The sequence below is a fragment of the Eptatretus burgeri genome, chromosome 8 (genome assembly GCF_056783735.1).
Source record: "Eptatretus burgeri isolate ZD-2024b chromosome 8, Ebu_testis_v1, whole genome shotgun sequence".
NCBI classification, from domain to species: Eukaryota; Metazoa; Chordata; class Myxini; order Myxiniformes; family Myxinidae; genus Eptatretus; species Eptatretus burgeri.
Window position 1 is genome coordinate 40827764 of NC_140968.1, and position 23020 is coordinate 40850783.

Here is a 23020-nt window from a genome sequence, read left to right on the forward strand (position 1 = left end):
AGTCATGCCCAAAAATATTGACACCCTTGCATTTTTATCAAATAATGCATCATTACTTCCAGAAAACTGAGATTAAAAAAAACTTGGTGTCCACAAATGTATATCTTTGGTTTGCAGTGGAACAAAACAAAAAAAAAGCTGCTGAAAAGATTACTAAATCTTACCTTATTCCACACAGAAATCCAAAAATTGCCTGGACAATATTTTGGCACCTTTTCGAAGTTGTTAGAAATAATTTGATTTCAAGCAGGTGATTCTCCTTTACTTTGGAATTGAACTCACCTGTGGTGAGTTGCAGGTGCCTGTAATATAAAATTCACCCATTCAACTAGTTTGAAAAGAGAAAAGGAGTCATTCTGCTGTTTTGTGTCGGTGTGTACCACAATGAACATGGAGAAAAGAAAGAAAACCAGAGAATTGTTTGATGAGGTCAGACACAAGATTGAAGCATGGACACTCTCAAGGCTACAAGTCCATCTCCAGAGACCTTGATGTTCCTGTGTCCACCATACACAATGTTATCAGGAAGTTTAAGGCCCATGGCACTGTCGCCAACCTCCCTGGACGTGGCCGCAAGAGAAAACTTGATCGAAGATTGCAGCGAAGGATTGTTTGGTGGAGAAAGCACCTCGTTCAACTGCAAAACAGATTCAAGCTGGCCTTCAGACACAAGGTGCGACAGTTTCAACTCGCACCATCCGTACAACAGGTTCAACTCAATAAAAGGGGGTTCCATGGTAGGAGACCCAGGAGAACCCCACTGCTGAGAGAGAGAGAGAGAGTAAACGAAAGCCCGACTGGAGTTTGCCAAAACACACCTGAACAAGCCAAAATCCTTCTGAGAGAATGTCCTGTGGATGGATGAGACCAAATTGAGCTTTTTAGTGAAGCACACCATCTCTATGTTTACAGAAAACAAAATTAAACCTTCAAATAAAAGAACACCTTACAGTCAAACATTGAGGAGGTTCAGTGAGGTTTTGGGGTTGCTGTGCTGCCTCTGGCTCTGGGTGCCTTGGATGTGTGCATGGCATCATTAAATCAGGAGATTACCAAGGCATTTTGGAGCACAATGTTCAACCCATTGTCAGAAAGCTGGGTCTCCGTCGAAAGTCATGGGTCTTGGAGCAGCACAATGACCCCAAACACTTTAAAAAGCACCCAGGAATGGTTCAAGACAAAACGCTGGACTGTTCTGAAATGGCCAGCAATGAGTCCAGATGTAGATCCCATTGAACACCTGTGGAGAGATCTGAAAACAGCAGGTGGGAGAAGGCACCCTTCAAATCTGGGAGAACTGGAGCAGTTTGAACAAAAATAGTGGGCCAAACTGCCAGTAGAGAGGTGAAGGAAGCTCATTCATGGCTCGAGGAAGTGTTTGACTGCAGTTGTTTTGTCCAAAGGCTGTGCTCCTAAATATTAACTTGAGGGTGTCAATAATTTTGTCAATGCCATTTCTTTTTATTTTCTGATTCAAATGGATATATTTAGTTCTGAATCAAAAACAAAGGTTCTGTAATATTAACAGTGAAATAAAGAATTGTGGAGACCAAATACTTTTGTCAGTTTCAACGTATTTTTGGAGAAAATTGTGTTATTTGAAAAAAGTGCAAGGGTGCCAATTCTGTAACTCAACATACGGTTGAGACGGTGGAATTTTGAATTAACTGGACAATATACTCACATTTCCTATCATTTGTTTTATAGTATGCCTGTAAATAATGTGCAACTGTTGTGGCATAAACATTAATTATACCATATTTGTATTTCAAACAAAAATTTTATTCCATCATGTGCCATCATTGGTTTAAAAACATTCAATGATTTTGCTTTTGTTTCCTTAACATCTTGCAATTGTTTCACACTCGACCTTACAAGGTGGTTTTGGTAGTTCCCGTGAACCTCAGCCATTTTACTTATTTATTTCGCCTCCTTTGCCTGCTAAGTGTTTTGTGTCGATGGGTGAAGAGTAGAAATGGTTGTTACTAATACTGTTATATCAGAAGTTTGAGTTGGGAAAGAAGGTTTGTTATGGCTTAAGTTAGTGGGGTTAGTGTTTGGTCAGAGGGTGATGTGGGCAGCAGCTTGTCGGAGATTAAGGGTTGGGCAACATGAACAAGGGTAATGTTAAGACGCACTTCTTTCCTCATGCCACCCCCCCCCCCCCCCCGCTCACCCTTCCTAATCTGTGGAGACTAGTTGCCACCATGCTAGCTGACTTGGCTTGCATGTGACTTGCTCGGTCATGTTCCAAGTAATTTTGTGAAACTATTTGGATTTCTTGTTCTGGTTATTTTACATTTCTCATGAATGGGCAATTTTTATTGGTGTGCGCAATAAAGTATTATTGTTATTATTATCATATATTTACTTTGCAGTTTAAACCACCTATCTCTTTTCAAGCAGCCTATGCATGTGTGCGCAGAGGGTTGCATCTTTGGAATCTGCAGTGTGGCTTTGTTGTCCACTCTGTCAGGAGGCCCTGCAGAGTCGGACAAGGCTCAAGCGGCATTTGGCACAGCAACACAGTGTCACTTCAGCTTGCATTGCAAGCATTATGGCTGCAGTGAGTCCACATACTGTGTTGTGCTGTTCATAACTACATTCTGGCTTGTTTACCATCATCAAACATATCCTTCACACTATTCTGCTATTCCTGTGCTCTAGTTGCTTGTGAGTGACACTCATGGTTCATCGAGTGCTGGTGGTGACAGCAGCAGCAGCAGCAGCAGCAGCAGAAGTAGCAGTACCAGCAGCAGCACCAGCAACTTTGATGCCACAGAGCATGATTTGGCAGCTGTATCTCAAGGGAGCCAACTGACAGGTAAGACATTGTTCAATATGTTATGCTTTATCCTTTTCAACTGCATTTCCAAATTAATCTGGTCTTTAAAACTACAACACAGGTCTGCAAAATGGAATTTAAAAAAATTGTTTGGATAATTTTATGTTACTTTATATATGCCATCCCCCCCCCCCAAGCTCCTCCTTTTTTGGGGGTGCTAATTCAAAATATCAAAACAGTTTTTCTCCATCACATAAGGTTTTCTTAAAAATTGATGATGAAATATACAAGCATTTTAGGTAAATTCCCATGTGGTAAGACAAAATAAAACTAATAAAAATAAATTTGGTACTCCATTTAGCAAAGAGATATGGCACAAATGCAATTAAAAAGTAAGACAATAGATTCTTTACAAGTGCTCCAATCATTTTTTAGGTTCAGCACCTCAAAATCTCTTCTTTCTCACTTGAAAACTACACCTGGAACTTTTTCGTTTGTGAGCATTTGGTGGACTTTCACGATGCAACATCCAGCAGTAGTCTGCCATCATACTAACATTCCATCTTCCCTGATATCTACTTTCCATCTTCATATCTTGATGAAACCTTTCCTCTTGTTCTTCACTCACATCCCCTAGATTTTCCGGAAAGTAATCCAAATGGGCATGTTGGACATGAACTTTAAGGCTCAATTTTACATCCTACGGCCACAAACTTTTCTAGCATTCTTCCCACGATGTCTTTGTACTTTGGATCCTTGTAATTATCCAAGAAGTTCTTCATCACATCTTTCAAACTAATCCATGCATCTTTTTCAGGATCACTAAGAGAGTTTTCAAAATTTTCATCCTTGACGAGTTTTCTTGTATCTGGTCCAACAAATACACCCTCTTTAACCTTGGCATCTGATAGAGCAGGAAACTTACTTCGCAAATACTTGAAGCCTTCTGCATCCTGTGGCAAAGCTTTTACAAATTGCTTCATCAGGCCAAGTTTTATATGTAGAGGAGGCAAAAGAACCCTTTCTGGATTCACCAAGCTTTCTTGAAGGATGTTCTTTGTCCCTGGTGTAAGCGTATCCCGACTTGGCCATTGTTTTTGAGACCAATGGAGGTCCCTGGCTCTACTATCCCACTCACACAATAAACAAGGAAACTTTGTGTAGCCTGACTGTTGTCCAAGTAACATGCAAATTATCTTCAAGTCACCGCAAATCATCCAGTTGTGATCTTTGTATTTAATCATGTTTAAGAGTAACACCAAATTTTCATGTGTCTCCTTCATGATCACTGAGTGTCCAACAGGGATGGAAGCATATTTATTACCATTATGCAAAAGAACTGCTTTAAGACTTGTCTTTGAAGGGTCAATAAAGAGTCTCCATTCATCAGGGCTGTAACTTATGCCAAACGTTTCTATTAGTCCTGATGGATCTGTACAATAAACCAAATCATTTTCTTGAGCAAAATACGGAACAAACACTTTTTCTCAGTTATGATACCAAGAGAATGATGCATCAGGAGCTAAAAGACTCTTGGATTTAAGTCTGGAGCCGAAAAGCTCTGCTGACACCTTTGCAAATCCCAAGTCCCTCACTAGATCATTTAATTCACACTGGTTGAATAGTTGAGGTTCTTCACTTTTACCACTATTGAAGTCTACATCATTGCTATTGCTGCTTTCTGACTCAAAACTTAAGTGTATGTCTTCAAGGTTTCCTGGTGGTGATGGGACTGGAACATCTGGTCCATGGGCAACAGGTCACAATGCAAATGGGAGATTTGGATAAACATTTTTTTCACACTCTGAATTGTGTCCTTGTACCTTACATGAGCAAAAGTAGCAGTCATCACTGTGATTTTTAGGCTCTCTCCATATCATTGGAACCCCAAAACAAAAAGACTTCTTTGTACATTTTGTCCATTGTCTTAGTTCTTCAACACAAATTGAGCAGACCTTATGAGGAGCCCATGTCTTATCTTGGTCTCCTAATTTCACACCAAAGTAGGCATAGTAAGATTTTTTTTACAAAGTAAGTAATGTATCTCTGACGTTTCTTAGTCATAAACTCGGCACAAATGTAACAAAATTTGTCCGGGCTGGTTGCACATCCTCGAGAAGCCATTATTGTTTCCAATCATGTACAGATCTGTAAAGAAAAAGTAATGGGATTCGAGAAAGGGGATATTACATTAGGATACAATAGTAAAACACAATAATAAAACTCGGGCACACTGGTAAAACGCAATGATCGATTTTGTGAAGAAACTATACGTGATAGGATAATTTATTTGTCATTTTTGAAATCAGCAGGTAAAAATTGATCAAATTCACCCCAAAAATGTGAAACAATTTTCTGGTCACAGACCTGTGTAATGGCTGCGAGAGGATTTTTATTTTAGGGGGGGGTTATGATCCTTCTGGATTATGATCAATCTGGTTTAACGATCATGTTTATTTATTAACTTGCAGAAGCCCATAGTAAAAAATGCCACAATAGGAAAAAGAAATGATCTGCATTCGGTAGAGCACATAACTCCACCAGGCTGAACAGTTTGGGCTGAATTTACGAAAGGCATTTTTGCGAGCGTCTTGCTAGCACATGCCTAACCTTTAAACGGTGACAGAAACATTATTGTCTGTGCACAACGAATCGCCCATCTGAATAGTAATTTACGAAGGGAGCAAAACCGCTGATTAGTTGTGCACATTTAAACAGCCGATTAAGGCCCAGTCACACCTTGACGTTTTAGTCAGCAATGGCAACGTATTAAAATGTATGTAAAACGCTGGTTTACGTTTACCTTTTGATGTTTTTTTTAAAGATTCGGACATATTCATAACGACTTGGTCTTATGCATAACGTATTAGTAACGGACACAGAACGGTTCGTTGTCTTATAGATAACTTATACCAACGAATGCTGAACCTGTTGTCGGCCTTCACAACCTATGCCCAACGATAGTCTAACTTAGGCATAGCGCGCTGCATGCATCGCCGACGATGACGTGGCGTAGGTTATGAAAAGGCTGCTGCACAACGATTCAATTTATAACCGCCGCAGAAATGGAAGTGTCAACATCACAGCCACACCTTGGCGATCTTGCCAGCATATGCCGACCTCTGAAAAATGCGTCTAAAATGCTGGCGCACGTCGAATACGGTATGGGTAAGTTTGGTATGCGTGAATAGAACGCTAAAGTACGCTATCATACGTCGTATTAAATGGAGTACATCTTGTAATTTTAAACATGTTGAAAACTTTACGACGTACTTGCCGTATGGCACACGCTCCGCATGCGATGGGAATAAGTTGTACACACGATATGCGATCGTTGACACACATCAACACACGTTACTTGAAAGGTACTCATAAGTCAAAACATGTCAAGGTAATGGTTAGCGTCAGTGTTCCAGACTCCCGGTTTTTTTTTTCTTCGGTATGACGGTGTTCAGTGTTCAGTGCGGTTATGATTTAAATTGTTGAGCGGCAGCCTATTAATTATATTATATTATATTATAACCGCACAAGAAATCGAAGTGTCAAAATCACCATCATACCGAAGGAAGGAAGAAAAAAAAAAAAAACCAGGGTGTCTGTAACACTGACGCTAACCATTACCGTGATGTGTTTCGACTTATGAGCACCTTACAAGTAACGTGTGTCTGTGTGTCAACGATCGCGTAGCGTGAGTAAAACACGTTACTCATAGGTTAGAAATAAGTTTCGGGTACGCTAAACATTACCTCGACGTGTTTCGACTTATAAGTAACGTGTGTCGACGTGTGTCAACGATTGCGTGACGTGCCTACAACTTATGGCCAGCGTTATGCGGAACGTGTGAGTCATACGCTGGCATAAGTCTTAAAATTTCAAGCATGGAAAATTTGAGGACAACCGAAAAGTACAACGTTTAAAGCCAGCGTACAACGACGTATGGCAGTGTTTTTCAGCGTGCTCTCAATGTTATCAAAACTTTCCCATTACGTATTCGACGTGTACCAGCGTTTTAGACAAATTTTCCAAAAATCGGCATAAGGTGGCTAAAACGTCAAGGTGTGACTGGGCCTTTAGCCTCTGAAACACCACACACATCTCAAACACTTTATTAAAATGATGCACTTGCATAGAATTGCATTGCCACGGATAATTGTTGGAGCAGATTCGGTGCATTGTTCCTCATCATACGTTGATTCAGGTCATGTTGCTCTAGATTCAGCAGCCAACGAAATTATTCCTTCAAAAGTCTGTAATTCCAGACAAATTTAATATTGTCATTCTACCACCCCGTGTAAACTCCCAATTACAAGCTCTGCAATGCTTGTTTCAAGGTCTTAAACGCACTCTCAAATATGCCCTCGCCGATGTGTAAAAGTTTCTTTGTTATTTAAACGTTTGTCATTAGTTTTTGATCCGCATTAGATAATCAGTCTTTGGCGAATAACTTTGGTAATCGCACAATTAGCGATTCTATATGCGTCTAACTCTTAAATACCTGTTGTAAATTTGGCCTTTTATGTTTTGTATCCCACTGATCGACTGGATCTTCATCTGGACCTCAACCAAAATCTAATCAATTCGTCGTCATCACACAACCAACTCTTCCACTAAATTTTGTCATAACCCATCCACAATGTTTTGAGATATCGTGCTATATATCGTTTTTGGCTCAATCTCTCATGCATGAACAATTAATTTAAAAATTCTAGAATTTGTATCTTTACCAAAGTCTAATCAATTATTCCTTGTCACACACCCAACCTGTACAACTAAGTTTCATCTGAATTCATCTATAACATTTTCAGATATCCTGCTTACAACCAGAGGAATGGGGATGGAAAAATAACTTCTGTCCACCTTCGGTGGTGGAGGTAAAATAAAAAGGAACTGAAGCTCTAAGTTGCCTGTCTTTTGAGTGGAATTAGGAATAGATATCTGCAATATGAAAGCTAAATTTTCAAGTTTCTGAAATATCACCTATACAAGCCAAGTCACCAAGGTAGTTGCCATGGCAGCAGATTACTGCTCATCACCACTGTGATCTAATCAGGTTGATATAATGTCATGACGGATACAAATCTGCATTGTGAAAGATAAATGCTCAACGGTTTTTGAAATATCGCGTGCATGAAAGTACATCGTCGTTCAGTCATAGCTCATTATAATGTACCCCGTCTCTGACTTTGTTGGAGAAGGAAGCCTTTTACAAAAAAGGAAGCCTTTTATTCTTGCGCTGGTTGAAAGGGCTCACAACTAGGAGGTTCACAAAGGAATGCCTTGAGTTGTATACACTTTGGTGCTCAAAGAACAGGAGAGAGTTCAGTGAGTTTATCAACTTATTGATTTAATCCAAAAAAACCTGATTGGGTAAACTTACCATAGATTATATGAAGATAATTTTAGGCTGAGGAATGGAGGAAGTACAAGCAGTCCATAAAGTCTTGTTCTGGTTTTAAATTTTTATTACAACCATCCCACAAGAGATACAATTATGCACTTTTTGTATTTTGTCACACCATTCATAAAATTTATTGTGGTATTCAGTACTCCTCAGCACTTCAATCCAAATGTTGGCCAACATTTCCCTCGTGACACTGCTAATGCGATTGGTTATCCTCACATGGTGTTTCAATGTTATCCTTCTGAGGTCAGAAAAATGAGTACCAGCTTACTGGTATCCTGTGTCGGAATGGCTACCTGTCCAGGATTGTGCCCAATCGCCCAGGAGACTGCTTCGGCAGCACTAACGCTCTGCACAGCGTGCGTGTGTGTGTGTGTGTGTGTGTGTGTGTGTGTGTGTGTGTGTGTGTGTGTGTGTGTGTGTGTGTGTGTGTGTGTGTGTGTGTGTGTGTGTGTGTGTGTGTGTGTGTGTGTGTGTGTGTGAGAATGTTATAATTGTTCAAAAATACAGTATCTGATATGATATATATTTATATATTATATACATATATATAAATATTATAACATATATATTGTACATATATATTTTATATTGTATTATTAATACATATCTATATTTTATATATTTATGTTATTTAGATATTATTTATTTATATATTATATTTATATATTATAAACATATATATTATTTATTTATATATTATGTTCTATATATATTGTTGTGGTTGACCAAATTCGCAAACCACCATTCAGGTCCCAAAGGTGAGATATCTCGGTAAGTATATGTGTAGTTAGGCCCAAACCCGTTGTCTAGAGGGAATAAATGTCATTCATGAGGGCTGCGACTCTTCAGGATAGCCGTTTTTCTTTTACTATCTTTATTTTGGACCAACCGCCATTATTACCACCACCAACCATGTCTCAACAGCCATCACAACAACAACCACCAACCACAACGCCGCTTCACCACAACCGCCACGACCTTTACCGTCACAACTCGCCACCATCGCATCACCGTCATCTCGCGCCACTCGTGGGCACCGATGCTGGACTCGTGTAGAGCGCGCACCGAGCAGCGTGTTCAAAAGCATCGCGGATTTTCCGCAGAAAAACGGATCAAAAACGACTCACGCCCACTTTTGTTCCGTCCAATCGGTGAGCGAGGGGCGATTTGGCCCCCCTCCAGGGCGTTGGAGGGCGGTCGCTATATGCAAATTCATGGATCAAAAAGCATTCACGCCCACTTTTCCTCGGGCCAATGGGGAGCCAGCAAGAGAGGTGAAAGGTCGGAGGCAGAGGGTCAAAGATGAAGGAGCGAGGCCACGGGGGATATAAGGGGCCGCGTTCGTCAGTCGAGGAGTTGAGTTCGCAGGAGGAAGAGTTGAGTTGGAAGCGGAGGAAGAGTTCAGTGCAGTTGGGAGTTCGCGGAGTCGGAGTGAAGTGGACGGAGCTGTGGAGAGGCGGCGGCGGCGAAGGCGGACGAGGGGGTGCTCGCGTCGGATTCGGGGAACTGCGGAGAGAAAGGCCGGCGGCGCGACCGAGGTCGTGGTGGAGACGCTCGTCGCGGGACCCGCGATTTTGTGAAATCCTCCTTTCCCCGAGCATCAGCAACCCCCTCCTGTTTCCCCCCGCGCTGAGATAGTGCGACAAAAGGGGGCCCCCTTCCCACCCCCTACCAGACACTGTCCGCGAGGCCCGCGGAGTTGAGGCACCACCGCCGCTCCGCGTCTCATCATCAGACGGGTAGGCCCGACACGGTCTCGGCCCCAGGCCCGCCTACCCCCTCATCCTGGAGGGTGGTTCTCTTTTCTTTTGCTTTGGGAATGTGTGTTGTCGGCGCCGTCTGTGAAGTAAAATTGTATAAGTGTTGCCGTGTGCTCGCGTAGTCGGTATTAGATCTGCATTGTCGCATTTGCTTTTTGTCTTCTTCTTTTCCATGTGCTTTTGGTGGAATTGTATATGTGTGCTTCCCGTGTGCCGCGAAATAAATGTGCTTATTATTGAACTGTTTTCCCGCTTCGCTTCGTCATTTCTTTCATTGAATCCTCATCTTGCTTCACGTAAAGGGTTGGTCGTTGGTTAAGACGCCCGGTAATTAATCGAACCGTCGAGGTCGACGAATAACACCGCTCGGTTATCCCGATAGTACGGAACGGGTCGCTTAAGTGGCCCGTGTCCGAAGTCGACCTGCGGCGAGGTGCGATCGCCCGGTCTACCCTCCGTGTGGGTACTTAGGTAGGTCGAATTTGGCGAGCAACCCTATCCCACGCGGGGGCCGATTGGCTCGATCGCGGTGAGACCGTAAGGTCCACCCATGACTGGTTCCCGGCGTTAGTCCGAGAGGGTCACGACTGGATTGTCCGTCCGGTGGGCGACGTGCCGCGATTCGAGTTACGTGGCCGTCAGCACGCCGGCGGGCGCGAATCAGCAACACTGGTGTCAGGTCGTGCGATACAAACCCATCGCCCTCCTCACGGCACTGGTAACGGAGAACGGGAAAACGGGCTCTCCTGTCTCCGGCTAAATTCACGGGAATCGGTCCAGGGGTGAGAGAAGCGACCCCCGATTCCCTCCAAATTACGAGCGAGCTAAATTCACCCTTCACGAGAAGCAAGATGGCGTCTCAAGGCGAGCGGGAGCCGGGGGTATTAGAAATGTATATGTGTAGTAATGTAGAATCCATGGTCCAGGATGAAATCCCCGTGCAGGAAATGTTGGTTGTACAGGAAAACGAACTCGCCCAACTGAACTCAGAGCCCGAAATGGGTGCGGCAGCGGCCGCGGTGTATGACACCTCCCCCCCCCCTCTCCACCAAAACCCTTCCCCAACCCTTGCCGAAACGGCTCAGCTGAGTGCATCCGACATGGCCCAGCTATGCGCCATGCTGGCGGCAATGACAGCAAGGATGGATGCCAATACAAATGAAATGAAAAACGAAATAAAACGCATGAAAACTAAAATGGAAACAAACATGAAGGAAGAAACGAAAAAGCTCCGGGGGGAGACGCAGAACATGGGCCGATGCCTGCAGGCGGGCATGAAGGCCGTGACCAGGGAGATAGGAATGGCGACTCCACGTGTGGGAGCAAACGAGCTGGAAGGGGGTGCAACGGCTGTCGGGCCCGCGGTGGAGGCGGGTGAAAAAATAATTCGGGGGGCGTGTTGGGTGAGGGTCGTGACAGAAGAAGCGACGGTGACCGAAAGGGAAAAATTAAATGGGGAGACCAAAACGTGTGAGACGAGACACGAGGTGACGACAAAGGAAATAATAGTTGAGACAAGGGAGGTAAAGGGTGAAGAGTTGGCAGAGACACGGGAGATGGGAACGATAGAGGAGAGACTACACGAAGAAGACGGGGTAAGTGACGCACACACACACACGGAGGGAGTGGAGGACAATGGGGGTGAGCTCGCGGAGCGTGTAGGGACCCAGTGCGAGCAGCTGGTTGGCCTCCTCCAGGAACGAGGGGAGGGAGTATGCCCCCTTGAGGCGAGTCACGACCAGGTGAGTTCGGTCGTGCTTTGCGAGGTTGAGGGGACGGGTGCTGTGGACAGGTGCACGGAGAGCTTGGGGGGTATAGAGGCACCGGAGACCCTTGTGGGGACACGAATCCCCAGTGTGGTTGTCCCTGTGTGTGTGGTGCAAGGTGTGGGTGCGTCCCCGTGTGTGGAAGCGACCCCGTGTGTGAGTGGTGTGGTGGCGATGGTGCCGGAGTACGTGCTTCCCAGCACGCCGTGTATGAGTGAGGCACGGAGTGTGGATGAGGCACCGCGGGTGAGTGCCCCCGCGTGTGTGAGTGAGGGACGGTGTGTGGATGAGGCACCGCGGGTGAGTGCCACCGCGTGTGTGAGTGAGGGACGGTGTGTGGATGAGGCACCGCGGGTGAGTGCCCCCGCATGCGTGAGTGAACGGCCGTGTGCAAGGTCGCTGAGTGCAAGGGAGACCGTGTGTGTGAGAGAGCGGTATGTAAGGGAGATGTCTGTTAGCATGCGGGAGCACGCAGCCGCGTCTCCCGGTGTGAATGTGATGGAATGGAGTGTGAGCGTCGTAACACGCAGGTGTGCGTGGGTCGAATGGCGACGACGGCGACATGTAAAGAAAGAGAGCCGAGTAGCGGCTGTAGTTGTTTCGAGGACCGTGCCGGGTTCACCCAGCAGTGAGCACGCGGTCCGTGCTGTGCAACGCACGAGACCCCCACGTGCTCGCTTGCGAGAGTGAAGTCCCGGTCCGGAAACGCACGCGGTGGATTTGCCGATCCCGCGGACGGACAAAGTTTAGGCAGGATTACGGATTTGGACCGGACGGGTTCTCCACGCGATCGTGTGTGTTAAGCTCCAACGGGCAAAGCACATGTGTTCGCGTGGGGAACCCCTCGAGACGTGGGGCTTGTTTTTTTATTTATGCGCACGGTGACGTCATGGCTGCACGTGGGGTTGGAATCCGGCAGGAGGGGTATCCCTGCCGGATGGTACCGTCCAAGGAGGGACGAGGAACACGTGCAGCTGCATGACGTCACGGGCAGCTGTAAAGTGCGCGAGCTCTGAGTTTCCGCGCTGGTGCTGCGCATGTAAGGAAAAAAAAAAAAATAAACAGCAGGCCTCACTTTCGGGTGCACAGGATTCCTGGGCAAGGGGTGGAAGACCGCCTTACCTGGGCACAGGATGGAAACTAGATAGGGGGAAGGGTTAGCTTAGTTAGACCGACTTCATGGGGCAGGGGTAAGTCCTCATGGAGTCCGTGGAATGGATTAGTTAGAGGAATTGTTAGTCAGATTTAGGTTGGGAAAATGGAGTATGGGATTATTTTGGAGACAGAGACAGACTTTGCATGTGTAGTGGGGACGTAGCTTAGCTACGTAGTGTTAAATGGAACGTGCTATAGTTTAAGGGACGACGTGGGAGCACGAGTTAGTTAGGGGAGGTAGTTAGAAGGATGGCAGAGTTCAGCGGTGAGTGTGTTGAAGAGTTGTTGGTGAGTGAAGTGGAAGCATGTGCTTGGTGAGTGAGTGAGGCCAGCGGGTCTGTGTGTGTGGAGCGAATGGGGAATGCATGGTGCGATGAGTGATTGGGGGGAGGAGTGACTCCCGCCCAAGGGACCCCGGGGTCAGTGTAGAGTGAGTTAGGGGGTTAGTCAAATTTACAAAATGGAGGTCGTTTTGTTGTTGGTGGGAGTGTAGGCTCGAAACCTGTTTGGAGGGGTGCAGGAGCCCTGTTGACGGGCTGGGAGCGTGGCTGCGAAAGGTGAGTATCGCTGAGTGGGTACCCCGGGCACCAGGCTAGTCGGCCGTGGTAGGCCAAGGGCCCCATGGGGGTCCGGGATAGCGTAGTGGGCACGGGTGCGTCTGCTTGGTGCGGAAGCCCGGGGCGCCATTAGCCGCGTGGGCAGTGTTGTGGGCAAGGGTGACCCTCGGAAAGGGGCCTGGGAAGCCAGCCTGCCACGTGTGCGTTTCAGGGGAGGTGCCATGGGGGGCACTCCCCGGTGTTAGGGAGCTGGTAGGCTCGGAGGCAGTGTAGTGCCCGGGGGTGCCATAGCTGGAGATTCGGCAGAGGGTCGTGCCTGCCAAAGGGGGCCACGTGTCCCAGCCATGAGACCGTGTGAGGGCACGGAGAGAAAATTGGGGGGCGAGGCCTGAAATTGTGAGGACACCAACACAGGCGACGGGAATCTGGGTTGTTAGAACCAATAGTTTAAGCGAGAGGCGCTTGTTGAAAGCCCCGGGGTAGTTTAACGGTTAAATGGTTAGGGTAGATTAGGAAGTGTACCCCTCCGCACCATCCATCCCCTCGCTCTCGTTGTGGGCCGCTGGACCCACTTTGGTTATAGATCGCCGAACTCTGGGGAGGCCATTCTGAGGCTTGAGTTGGGCCTCGACACAGGACGTTAGCTCTCCCTTGTTCCCCTCCGGGAAGGGAACGTAGGGGTTGGGAGTAGGCTAGGTGACAGGATAGGTTAGCCGAACAAGGACAGTAAATGGGGTTAGGGGACGATTTATAGTGGGGAAGTAAACATAAAAACAATAAAAAAATAAGTTGGGGCTAAATTGGGGTTTGACAAATTAAGGGAGTGGGTATGTACAGTGACAGGCAAAGGCGATAGGTGGGAGGGAGACAGGTAGGTAGGTCCGAGCCCGCCTTCCAAGTGGCCAGCACCACCGCACTCCCTCCACCAACCTCCACGGAACGGCAAAGGCTGGCCAACTTCATCTGCAGCTGCTGTGCTGCAAGGCCTGTGCCGGCCGGATCATCTGCAGCTGTGGTACTTCAAGGCCTGTGCCGGCCAGTTCATCTGCCGGCTGGGTTTGCCTGCAGCGGCCTTCTGCGGGCTGTGTTTGCCTGCTGCCTTTGCCATGTCATGCCCACTGCCCATGTTCACCAGCCCCGTTCAATTTTTGCTTTGCCCCCCCCCCCCCTGTTCATTTCCATGTGCGCCAGGATCCGCAAGGCAACAGTTTGCAAGCTGCAAGAACTGCCCTGTTGGCAGCTACAACACGGGCCTGCAGTGGCGGCCCGTGCACCGTGTTTGTGTCCATCCATCCATCCGTTGTGCTCATTGCGTGTGCCACTTGAGCTGGCACGGAGACTGCATTTGTGCAGCCCATGCACCGTTGTGGTTCACTGCGTTCAGTTCAAACCATTCATCCATCCATTCGTTGTGTTCATTGCGTGTGCCACTTGAGCTGGCACGGAGACTACGTTTGTGCAGCCCATGCACCGTTGTGGTTCACTGCGTTCAGTTCAAAAGGGAAGGCCTTGGACTGCGTGTGAGCAGCCAGCCACGTTCCCTGTCACCTGCATTGTTTTGAGCCAGAGACTGCATGCGAGCAGCCTGGCTCCCTGCTAACTGCTTTTCTTTTGCAGAGTTCATTGATCCTGGGCCATGGTTTAGTGAAAAATTTGTAAGTTAAGGTTAAGATGTACTGTAAATATGAGTGCGCCCCCGGCATGTTTGTCTTAGCGCCGGCAATTTTATTTAAGTCGTCCGTGTGAGTGAGTTTGTTTAGGTAGTTACTTAGCCCTTAGGTTATTTATTTTGGCGACACGAATACCATGAATGTCGCACTCAGGGATCCGAAGGTAAAATGTACTGGGGGAAAACTACACATGATGGCACACGAAAATTTGACGACTCGTGACGAGTCTGTAAAAAGGGGAGGGGTTGGTGTTGTGGTTGACCAAATTCGCAAACCACCATTCAGGTCCCTTAGGTGAGATATCTCGGTAAGTATATGTGTAGTTAGGCCCAAACCCGTTGTCTAGAGGGAATAAATGTCATTCATGAGAGCTGCGACTCTTCAGGATAGCCGTTTTTCTTTTACTATCTTTATTTTGGACCAACCGCCATTATTACCACCACCAACCACGTCTCAACAGCCATCACAACAACAACCACCAACCACAACGCCGCTTCACCACAACCGCCACGACCTTTACCGTCACAACTCGCCACCATCGCATCACCGTCATCTCGCGCCACTCGTGGGCACCGATGCTGGACTCGTGTAGAGCGCGCACCGAGCAGCGTGTTCAAAAGCATCGCGGATTTTCCGCAGAAAAACGGATCAAAAACGACTCACGCCCACTTTTGTTCCGTCCAATCGGTGAGCGAGGGGCGATTTGGCCCCCCTCCAGGGCGTTGGAGGGCGGTCGCTATATGCAAATTCATGGATCAAAAAGCATTCACGCCCACTTTTCCTCGGGCCAATGGGGAGCCAGCAAGAGAGGTGAAAGGTCAGAGGCAGAGGGTCAAAGATGAAGGAGCGAGGCCACGGGGGATATAAGGGGCCGCGTTCGTCAGTCGAGGAGTTGAGTTCGCAGGAGGAAGAGTTGAGTTGGAAGCGGAGGAAGAGTTCAGTGCAGTTGGGAGTTCGCGGAGTTGGAGTGAAGTGGACGGAGCTGTGGAGAGGCGGCGGCGGCGAAGGCGGACGAGGGGGTGCTCGCGTCGGATTCGGGGAACTGCAGAGAGAAAGGCCGGCGGCGCGACCGAGGTCGTGGTGGAGACGCTCGTCGCGGGACCCGCGATTTTGTGAAATCCTCCTTTCCCCGAGCATCAGCAACCTCCTCCTGTTTCCCCCCGCGCTGAGATAGTGCGACAAAAGGGGGCCCCCTTCCCACCCCCTACCAGACACTGTCCGCGAGGCCCGCGGAGTTGAGGCACCACCGCCGCTCCGCGTCTCATCATCAGACGGGTAGGCCCGACACGGTCTCGGCCCCAGGCCCGCCTACCCCCTCATCCTGGAGGGTGGTTCTCTTTTCTTTTGCTTTGGGAATGTGTGTTGTCGGCGCCGTCTGTGAAGTAAAATTGTATAAGTGTTGCCGTGTGCTCGCGTAGTCGGTATTAGATCTGCATTGTCGCATTTGCTTTTTGTCTTCTTCTTTTCCATGTGCTTTTGGTGGAATTGTATATGTGTGCTTCCCGTGTGCCGCGAAATAAATGTGCTTATTATTGAACTGTTTTCCCGCTTCGCTTCGTCATTTCTTTCATTGAATCCTCATCTTGCTTCACGTAAAGGGTTGGTCGTGGGTTAAGACGCCCGATAATTAATCGAACCGTCGAGGTCGACAAATAACACCGCTCGGTTATCCCGATAGTACGGAACGGGTCGCTTCAGTGGCCCGTGTCCGAAGTCGACCTGCGGCGAGGTGCGATCGCCCGGTCTACCCTCCGTGTGGGTACTTAGGTAGGTCGAATTTGGCGAGCAACCCTATCCCACGCGGGGGCCGATTGGCTCGATCGCGGTGAGACCGAAAGGTCCACCCGTGACTGGTTCCCGGCGTTATTCCGAGAGGGTCACGACTGGATTGTCCGTCCGGTGGGCGACGTGCCGCGATTCGAGTTACGTGGCCGTCAGCACACCGGCGGGCGCGAAACCGCAACAATATATATTGTTACGAATTTCGGTCCGCCCGGCGTGCGATCGGCCACGTAACTCAAATCGCAATCGCGTCACCCACAGGAACGGACAATTCAGTCGTGACCCTCCTTTGAACTATCTCCAGGAGCTAGTCACGTGTGGGTCTTTCGACCCCACCACAATCGTGCCAATCGGCCACCCGCGCAGGATAGGGTTGTTCGCCAAACTCGACCTACCCAAGTACCTGCGCGGGTAGTTAACCGGGCGATCATACCTCGCCGCTGGCCGGCCTAGGACACGAACCGCTTAAGCGGTCCGTTCCGTGCTTCAGTGATAACTGAGCGGTGTTATCGCCTGCCCCGACGGACGTGATTATTTACCGGGTGCTTACACCCCTCCAACCAATTCCTTCTGTGATGCAAGATGGAACTTTCAAACAAAGGAAAGGACGCAACGAAACGGGGAACAGTTCGACAAGCACATTTATTGCACACTCATACATTTATTATACAAGCACATATGCAGTCAGGAATGCAAAACACTAACATGCACGTATACAGAACAAAAGCAAAGCAAAAGGTGCTACGACCGTCTATAAACAATTATGTACAGTCACTTATACGGTTTTACTTACGGGACTCGGCGCCACAACACGCATTCAAAGAAAAAGCAAGAAAAGACCCCCTCGTAGACAAGGGAGTCAGACTGGGCCCGTGGGCCTAATGCGCGTGGAACCTGGATGAGCGACCAGGTCCACGAGACCGAAGGGTCTTACCCGCGCCCTCGTGGCGCGATGGCGGGTAAGCTGCGATGTCAGCGTAGCTGCGCCTGGATTCGTGCCCCTGGCGTGGTTGGTGAGCTCTCTCCGGCGCTCCCCGTCTGCCTTTCCCGTCGGCTTCGAGCTCTGTCTCCCTACTTGACTGCCCCGCCGACACTGCACTCGACTCGACTGCCCCGTCTCCCGCTTCTCCAGACTGCCACTCCACCGACTCCAGACTTGGCTGCCGCGATCGACACTGCTTGACTTGCACTCCACTGACTCCAGACTTGACTGCCACTTGACTGCCGACACTGCTGCTGCCACTCCACTGCTCCCACTTTTTCTGCCGACGCACACACTGCTTGACTTCCACTCCACCGACTATATGTATGTATGTATTTATATATATACATATATATATATATATATATATATATATATATGTATGTATATATATATATATATGAAAAAATATATATCTTCTCCTTCTTCTTTCGGCTGCTCCCGTGAGGGGGGTCACCACAGCGGATCATGATTGTGATCCGCATAGTGATTTGGCACATGTTTTACGCCGGATGCCCTTCCTGACGCAACCCTGGTCGCCTCTTACGACACAGGGATATGGTATACCTATTTTAAACGGGGTATACACCGGCCCAGTATACTGGTACTCATTTCGCCGACCTCGGAAGGATGACAGGCTGAGTGAACCCCCTGGTGTATTAATTCAGTGGCCCAACGGGGCTTGAACTCAGGACCTTTTGGATCCCAAGCCGCTGCCCTAACCACTGCGCCAACACCAGGCTTGAGAAAAAAAAACATGTATGTATGTATGTATGTATGTATGTATGTATGTATGTATGTATGTATGTATGTATGTATGTATGTATGTATGTATGTATGTATGTGTATGTGTATATGTATATACAGTCATGCGCCACTTGACGACGGGGTTACGTTCTGAGAAACACGTCGTTAAGCGACGTCATCGTTGTGCGAACATCATTATTTTTTTTTCGTTTTCGTTTTCGAACATCGTATTTACACAAACCTCGACACCTAGGCTATATGGTGTAGCCTATTGCTCCTCTGATACAAACCTGTACAGCATGTTTCTGTACTGAATACTGTCGGCAATTTAACACACATCCAAGAGAGACGGAAGACACGTCAGTTTTACCTTTGTGCTGTTCATGACTGCCATCGGTGTTATTAGCAGCAGCTTACAATCTCCTCTCGCATCGATTATAGAAAGATGAATAAATAGCGTTTGGATTTTATAAATACGTAATCAATGCATCGATGTTATAATTTATAAATGAAGAAACGAGCTCCTGTCTGTGGTGTAGCGGGCCTGCGGGGGCAGTGCATGATGTGGAGGAGTGGTCGGCGTGTTCACGTGCGTGCAAGGGATATAGGAGTGCGCGCCGCCTGAGGCGTTGTAGTGGTTGCTGCAGTGGCTGTGGCTTGTAGAGTGCATTGAGTACGTAATAAAGGGGAGTTACGGGCAACGTACGCTCACGCTCCCGCTCGTGCAACAAAGCCGGGTTGGACTGTTCCCCCCCTCGTGTCTGCCTTCGAAGCACCACTATCACGACACCACAGTTTGGCGACGAGGCTGTTCGGATCGGCGTGTGCAGGGTGGTTGGGTTCGGATCGGCAGCGAGTAACTCAGCGCACCCCGCGCGGTTCGAGGTCTCGGAGGGGCGCCTCGCGAAGAGCGCATCACAGGCTCCGGGGCCAGGCATCTCACCAGCATGGCAGAAGGTCGGGGCACGGCGCACCGTCGCGTGCCCGTCTTCGTGGGAGATGACTTCGAATTGTTTTCTGAACAATTGGGCTGCTATTTCCACGCGAATGATGTGGATGATGAAGGCAAACGCAAGTCGATCTTGCTCGCCTCGCTGTCAACGGAGCACTAACGGCTGCTGAGTGATTTGGTAGCTCCAGATAAGCCCAGTGATGACGGGCTATCGTTTCAGGATATCGTGGAGAAGATGAAGACCCACTTGGCGCCAGAGAAGTCATTGCAGCTCGCTCGGTACCAGTTCGATCACCTCGCGAAGGGTGCGGAGGAGCTCGTTGCAGATTTCGTGGCACGGGTGAAGCATTCGGCCGTGGCTTGCAAGTTTACGGCAGAGGAGCGTCCGGCGCGACTCAGAGATCGTTTTATTTCAGGTCTGCGAGATACGAAGATGGTGGCAGCCATTCTGCGGGTGAGCGACGTTACATTCGACTCAGTGGTCGGGACTGCGTCGGCTGTCGAACAGACGCTCACGGATGTCCGCGCCATCGCCGGCCAGGACGTAATGAGTAGCTCCAGCTGGGGCATGTCGGCTGATTCCGGGGTCCACGCGATGACCCAGGTGCCCCAGGTCGCGCGCGCGTCTGGCGGTGCGGGCCGGGGGCGCGCGCCGCAGCGCGGCCGCACCGGGAGCGAGGTGGATTTCCAGGGGTGCTGGGGGTGTCGTGGTCCGCACCTGCGACGAGTGTGCCCGTATAAGAACACCGTGTGTTTGCATTGTCACAAGGTGGGACATTTGAAGCGTGTGTCGGATGGCGGGGGCCTCCGTTGGGGTCTTGGATGGCGAGGTGCGGGAGGACCCCAGTGACCTGGGGAGCGGCCTGCAGCCGGAGCATAGCGATGCCGGCGGGCCGGAGCAGGAGGTGCAACCAATGTTGAGTCTGTTTTCGATTGGTCCGGAGGTGACAAGACCAATCACGGTTGAAGTCGAGGTGAATGGCGAGCCGACCGTGTTTTACGTTGACACCGGGGCTGCAGTGTCGGTCATGGGCGAGCGGGCGGCTCGTAGTCTTCGCGGTGTTCGCCTGGTCAAGACGACCTTGTCGCTGTGCACGTACACCGGCGAAGCGATTACACCGCTTGCGGTGGCCGACGTCTCGGTGGTCTGCCGGGGTCGAAGCGCGCTACTCTCGGTGTTTGTGGTACGAGGGGAGGGGCCCGCCCTTTTGGGTCGGGACTGGTTGGCGCACCTCGAGCTGGATCTCCAGTTCGTACCTCCAGGTGCGCCAGTGCTTCCTTCGAGACCCGAGGGCGAGGTTCTGGCGGCAGGAGCCGCATCGATGCAACGGGAGCGGCCGTTCGTTGCTTCCTGCAACGATGATCTGCGGTTCGGGAGCAACGGGAGCCGTGCCAGCTCTCGCGCTGAGCTCTCACGCTTCGGCTGCGCTCATGATGCAAGGCCCGCCTGTGTTGTTCAGGCGGTGTCGACGGGGAGTTGCAGCGAGCCCGTCGCGTTCAAGAAGTTCGCGGATCGCGACTGTCGACGGCAAGCAGGTCATCGCAACGTCGCGACGACAGCCGGGAGACGGACACGTGATGTGGTTCATGGGTTGCTGTTCATTGCGTATTTGATTTTCATTGCTTAAGTGATGCAGTTTAACGTTGTTGGAATAAATGCCGGCAGTTCAGGTGTGAGAATATGTTTGGCTGGGATCAATCGATGGGATTTTCGTGATAACGGATGTGATGTGAAGGCTTTGGGAGCGATTGTGGCAAATAAAGAGGTTTTATTGGCCTCCCGCTGCCACGGGCCACGGGTTGTTACTTTGTCATGTGCGGGGGTTTTATCGGAAAAACGCGCTGTACGGGAAAAGGAGTTTGCAATTGCACAGATGATGTTCTTATTGATTTATGACGGGCCTGGGTTTGTATGGAATTGCTACCGTCTAATTGTTGTGTGGGTCTCAGAGATCGACTCAGAGCCGGGGCTGGTTCGCTGTTCAGCGTTACCCCCACCTCTGATTTCGGCAAGGTCAGACGTGCCTGGCGCCTGGGGCGCAACTCTCTGTTCTCGCCCGAGGCCGTTTGGACGTGCGTTGGAATCTCAACTGATTGTAGTGTGTGGGTTGTTATGGGGTATTTGTTGCGTCCAGCCGACGGCGCTGTTCAGCGTCCCCACCCAAGGTCATTCGGGTTTGGCAGTGGCGCCACAGTTTCCAGACAGCGGCCTTCTGGCCTCGGAATATTTATCTGCTTCAGGTCTGGCTGGGGGAGATGTGCCGCCTTGTCGGCCGGAGGCGTTTGATGGTGCCGGGGGAGGTTTGCTCGGGAGGTCGCCACGACCTCGCCGGAGGGCGTGTAAGCATGAGCCGCCTGGGGGCGCTTTTGCTGCGTAGTGATGCTGTGCTTCTTGCCTTGCTTCTTGATATCTGTAACGCGGTCAGGGTTTTGTGGGTTCATTGTGCAACTCAGTCTTCGGAACCTGGCCGTTGCAGCTCCACTCGCTCGCATCGACACGTTATATGGTGTGATGTGCCTATGCTTTTTCTTTTTGAGGCGATTATCGTTTTGGTACCTTATCTGCTTTTATATCGTGGTATCCTATGCTGCTTCTGGTTATTATGATGATGGTCATTTAATAATCATAGTTTTAGGAGGGAGGAGTGTGGTGTAGTGGGCCTGCGGGGGCAGGGCATGATGTGGAGGAGTGGTCGGCGTGATCACGTGCGTGCAAGAGATATAGGAGTGCGCGCCGCCTGAGGCGTTGTAGTGGTTGCTGCAGTGGCTGTGGCTTGTAGAGTGCATTGAGTACGTAATAAAGGGGAGTTCCGGGCAACGTACGCTCACGCTCCCGCTCGTGCAACAAAGCCGGGTTGGACTGTTCCCCCGCTCGTGTCTGCCTTCGAAGCACCACTATCACGACACCACACTGTCAATTGTGATATATATTTTCGGAACAGTGCGATTGTTTTACTAACATGAAAAGCTTCACCAAAAAGAAGTTTGTGTTTTAATTTTGACTGTTACAACGATTTATTCGTGGAATCCTTCAATTCAAAGTTTATTTACTTGCTCGAAGGTAAACGTGGAAACATTGGTTCAGTTTGAAAGTCGATTTCCTTGAATCCCGATTTAGCACGACCCTGCTTTTTTCGCGATGACATTTTATGGACCTCAACGATCGCATTATAATAGGGCCACACTGTCATTTATTATCATTATGAAGTATTATGTACTGTACAGCGTACATAATTGTAGGTGCTATTTTTATACTACTGGCAGCGCGACGTCGGCTACATCACTCGGCGATAGGAATTTTTCAGCTACATTTTTTTTTCATTTTTTTTTTCATTTTTTTTTTTTTTCAGACCTGGCAGATCCGACGTATATGAGATCCATCGTTGCCCGGAACATCGTTAAGCGGCGCATGACTGTATATATGTGTGTATATATATATATATATATATATATATATATA

At 48.9% G+C, this 23020-nt stretch overlaps 1 protein-coding gene across 6 annotated transcripts in view; it reads left to right on the plus strand.

Annotated features, from left to right (window-relative positions):
* Positions 1–23020, plus strand: part of LOC147021596 (zinc finger homeobox protein 4-like) — a 261191-nt gene that overhangs the window by 150858 nt on the left and 87313 nt on the right. For 5 of the 6 annotated variants that reach the window (XM_085891713.1, XM_085891718.1, XM_085891714.1 and 2 more), the window contains 2 exons: positions 2426–2566; positions 2668–2824. In XM_085891713.1, the coding sequence (XP_085747839.1) occupies positions 2426–2566; positions 2668–2824 (298 nt within the window). The remainder of the gene's footprint in view (positions 1–2425; positions 2567–2667; positions 2825–23020) is intronic. The other variant, XM_085891716.1, reaches the window with a different exon arrangement.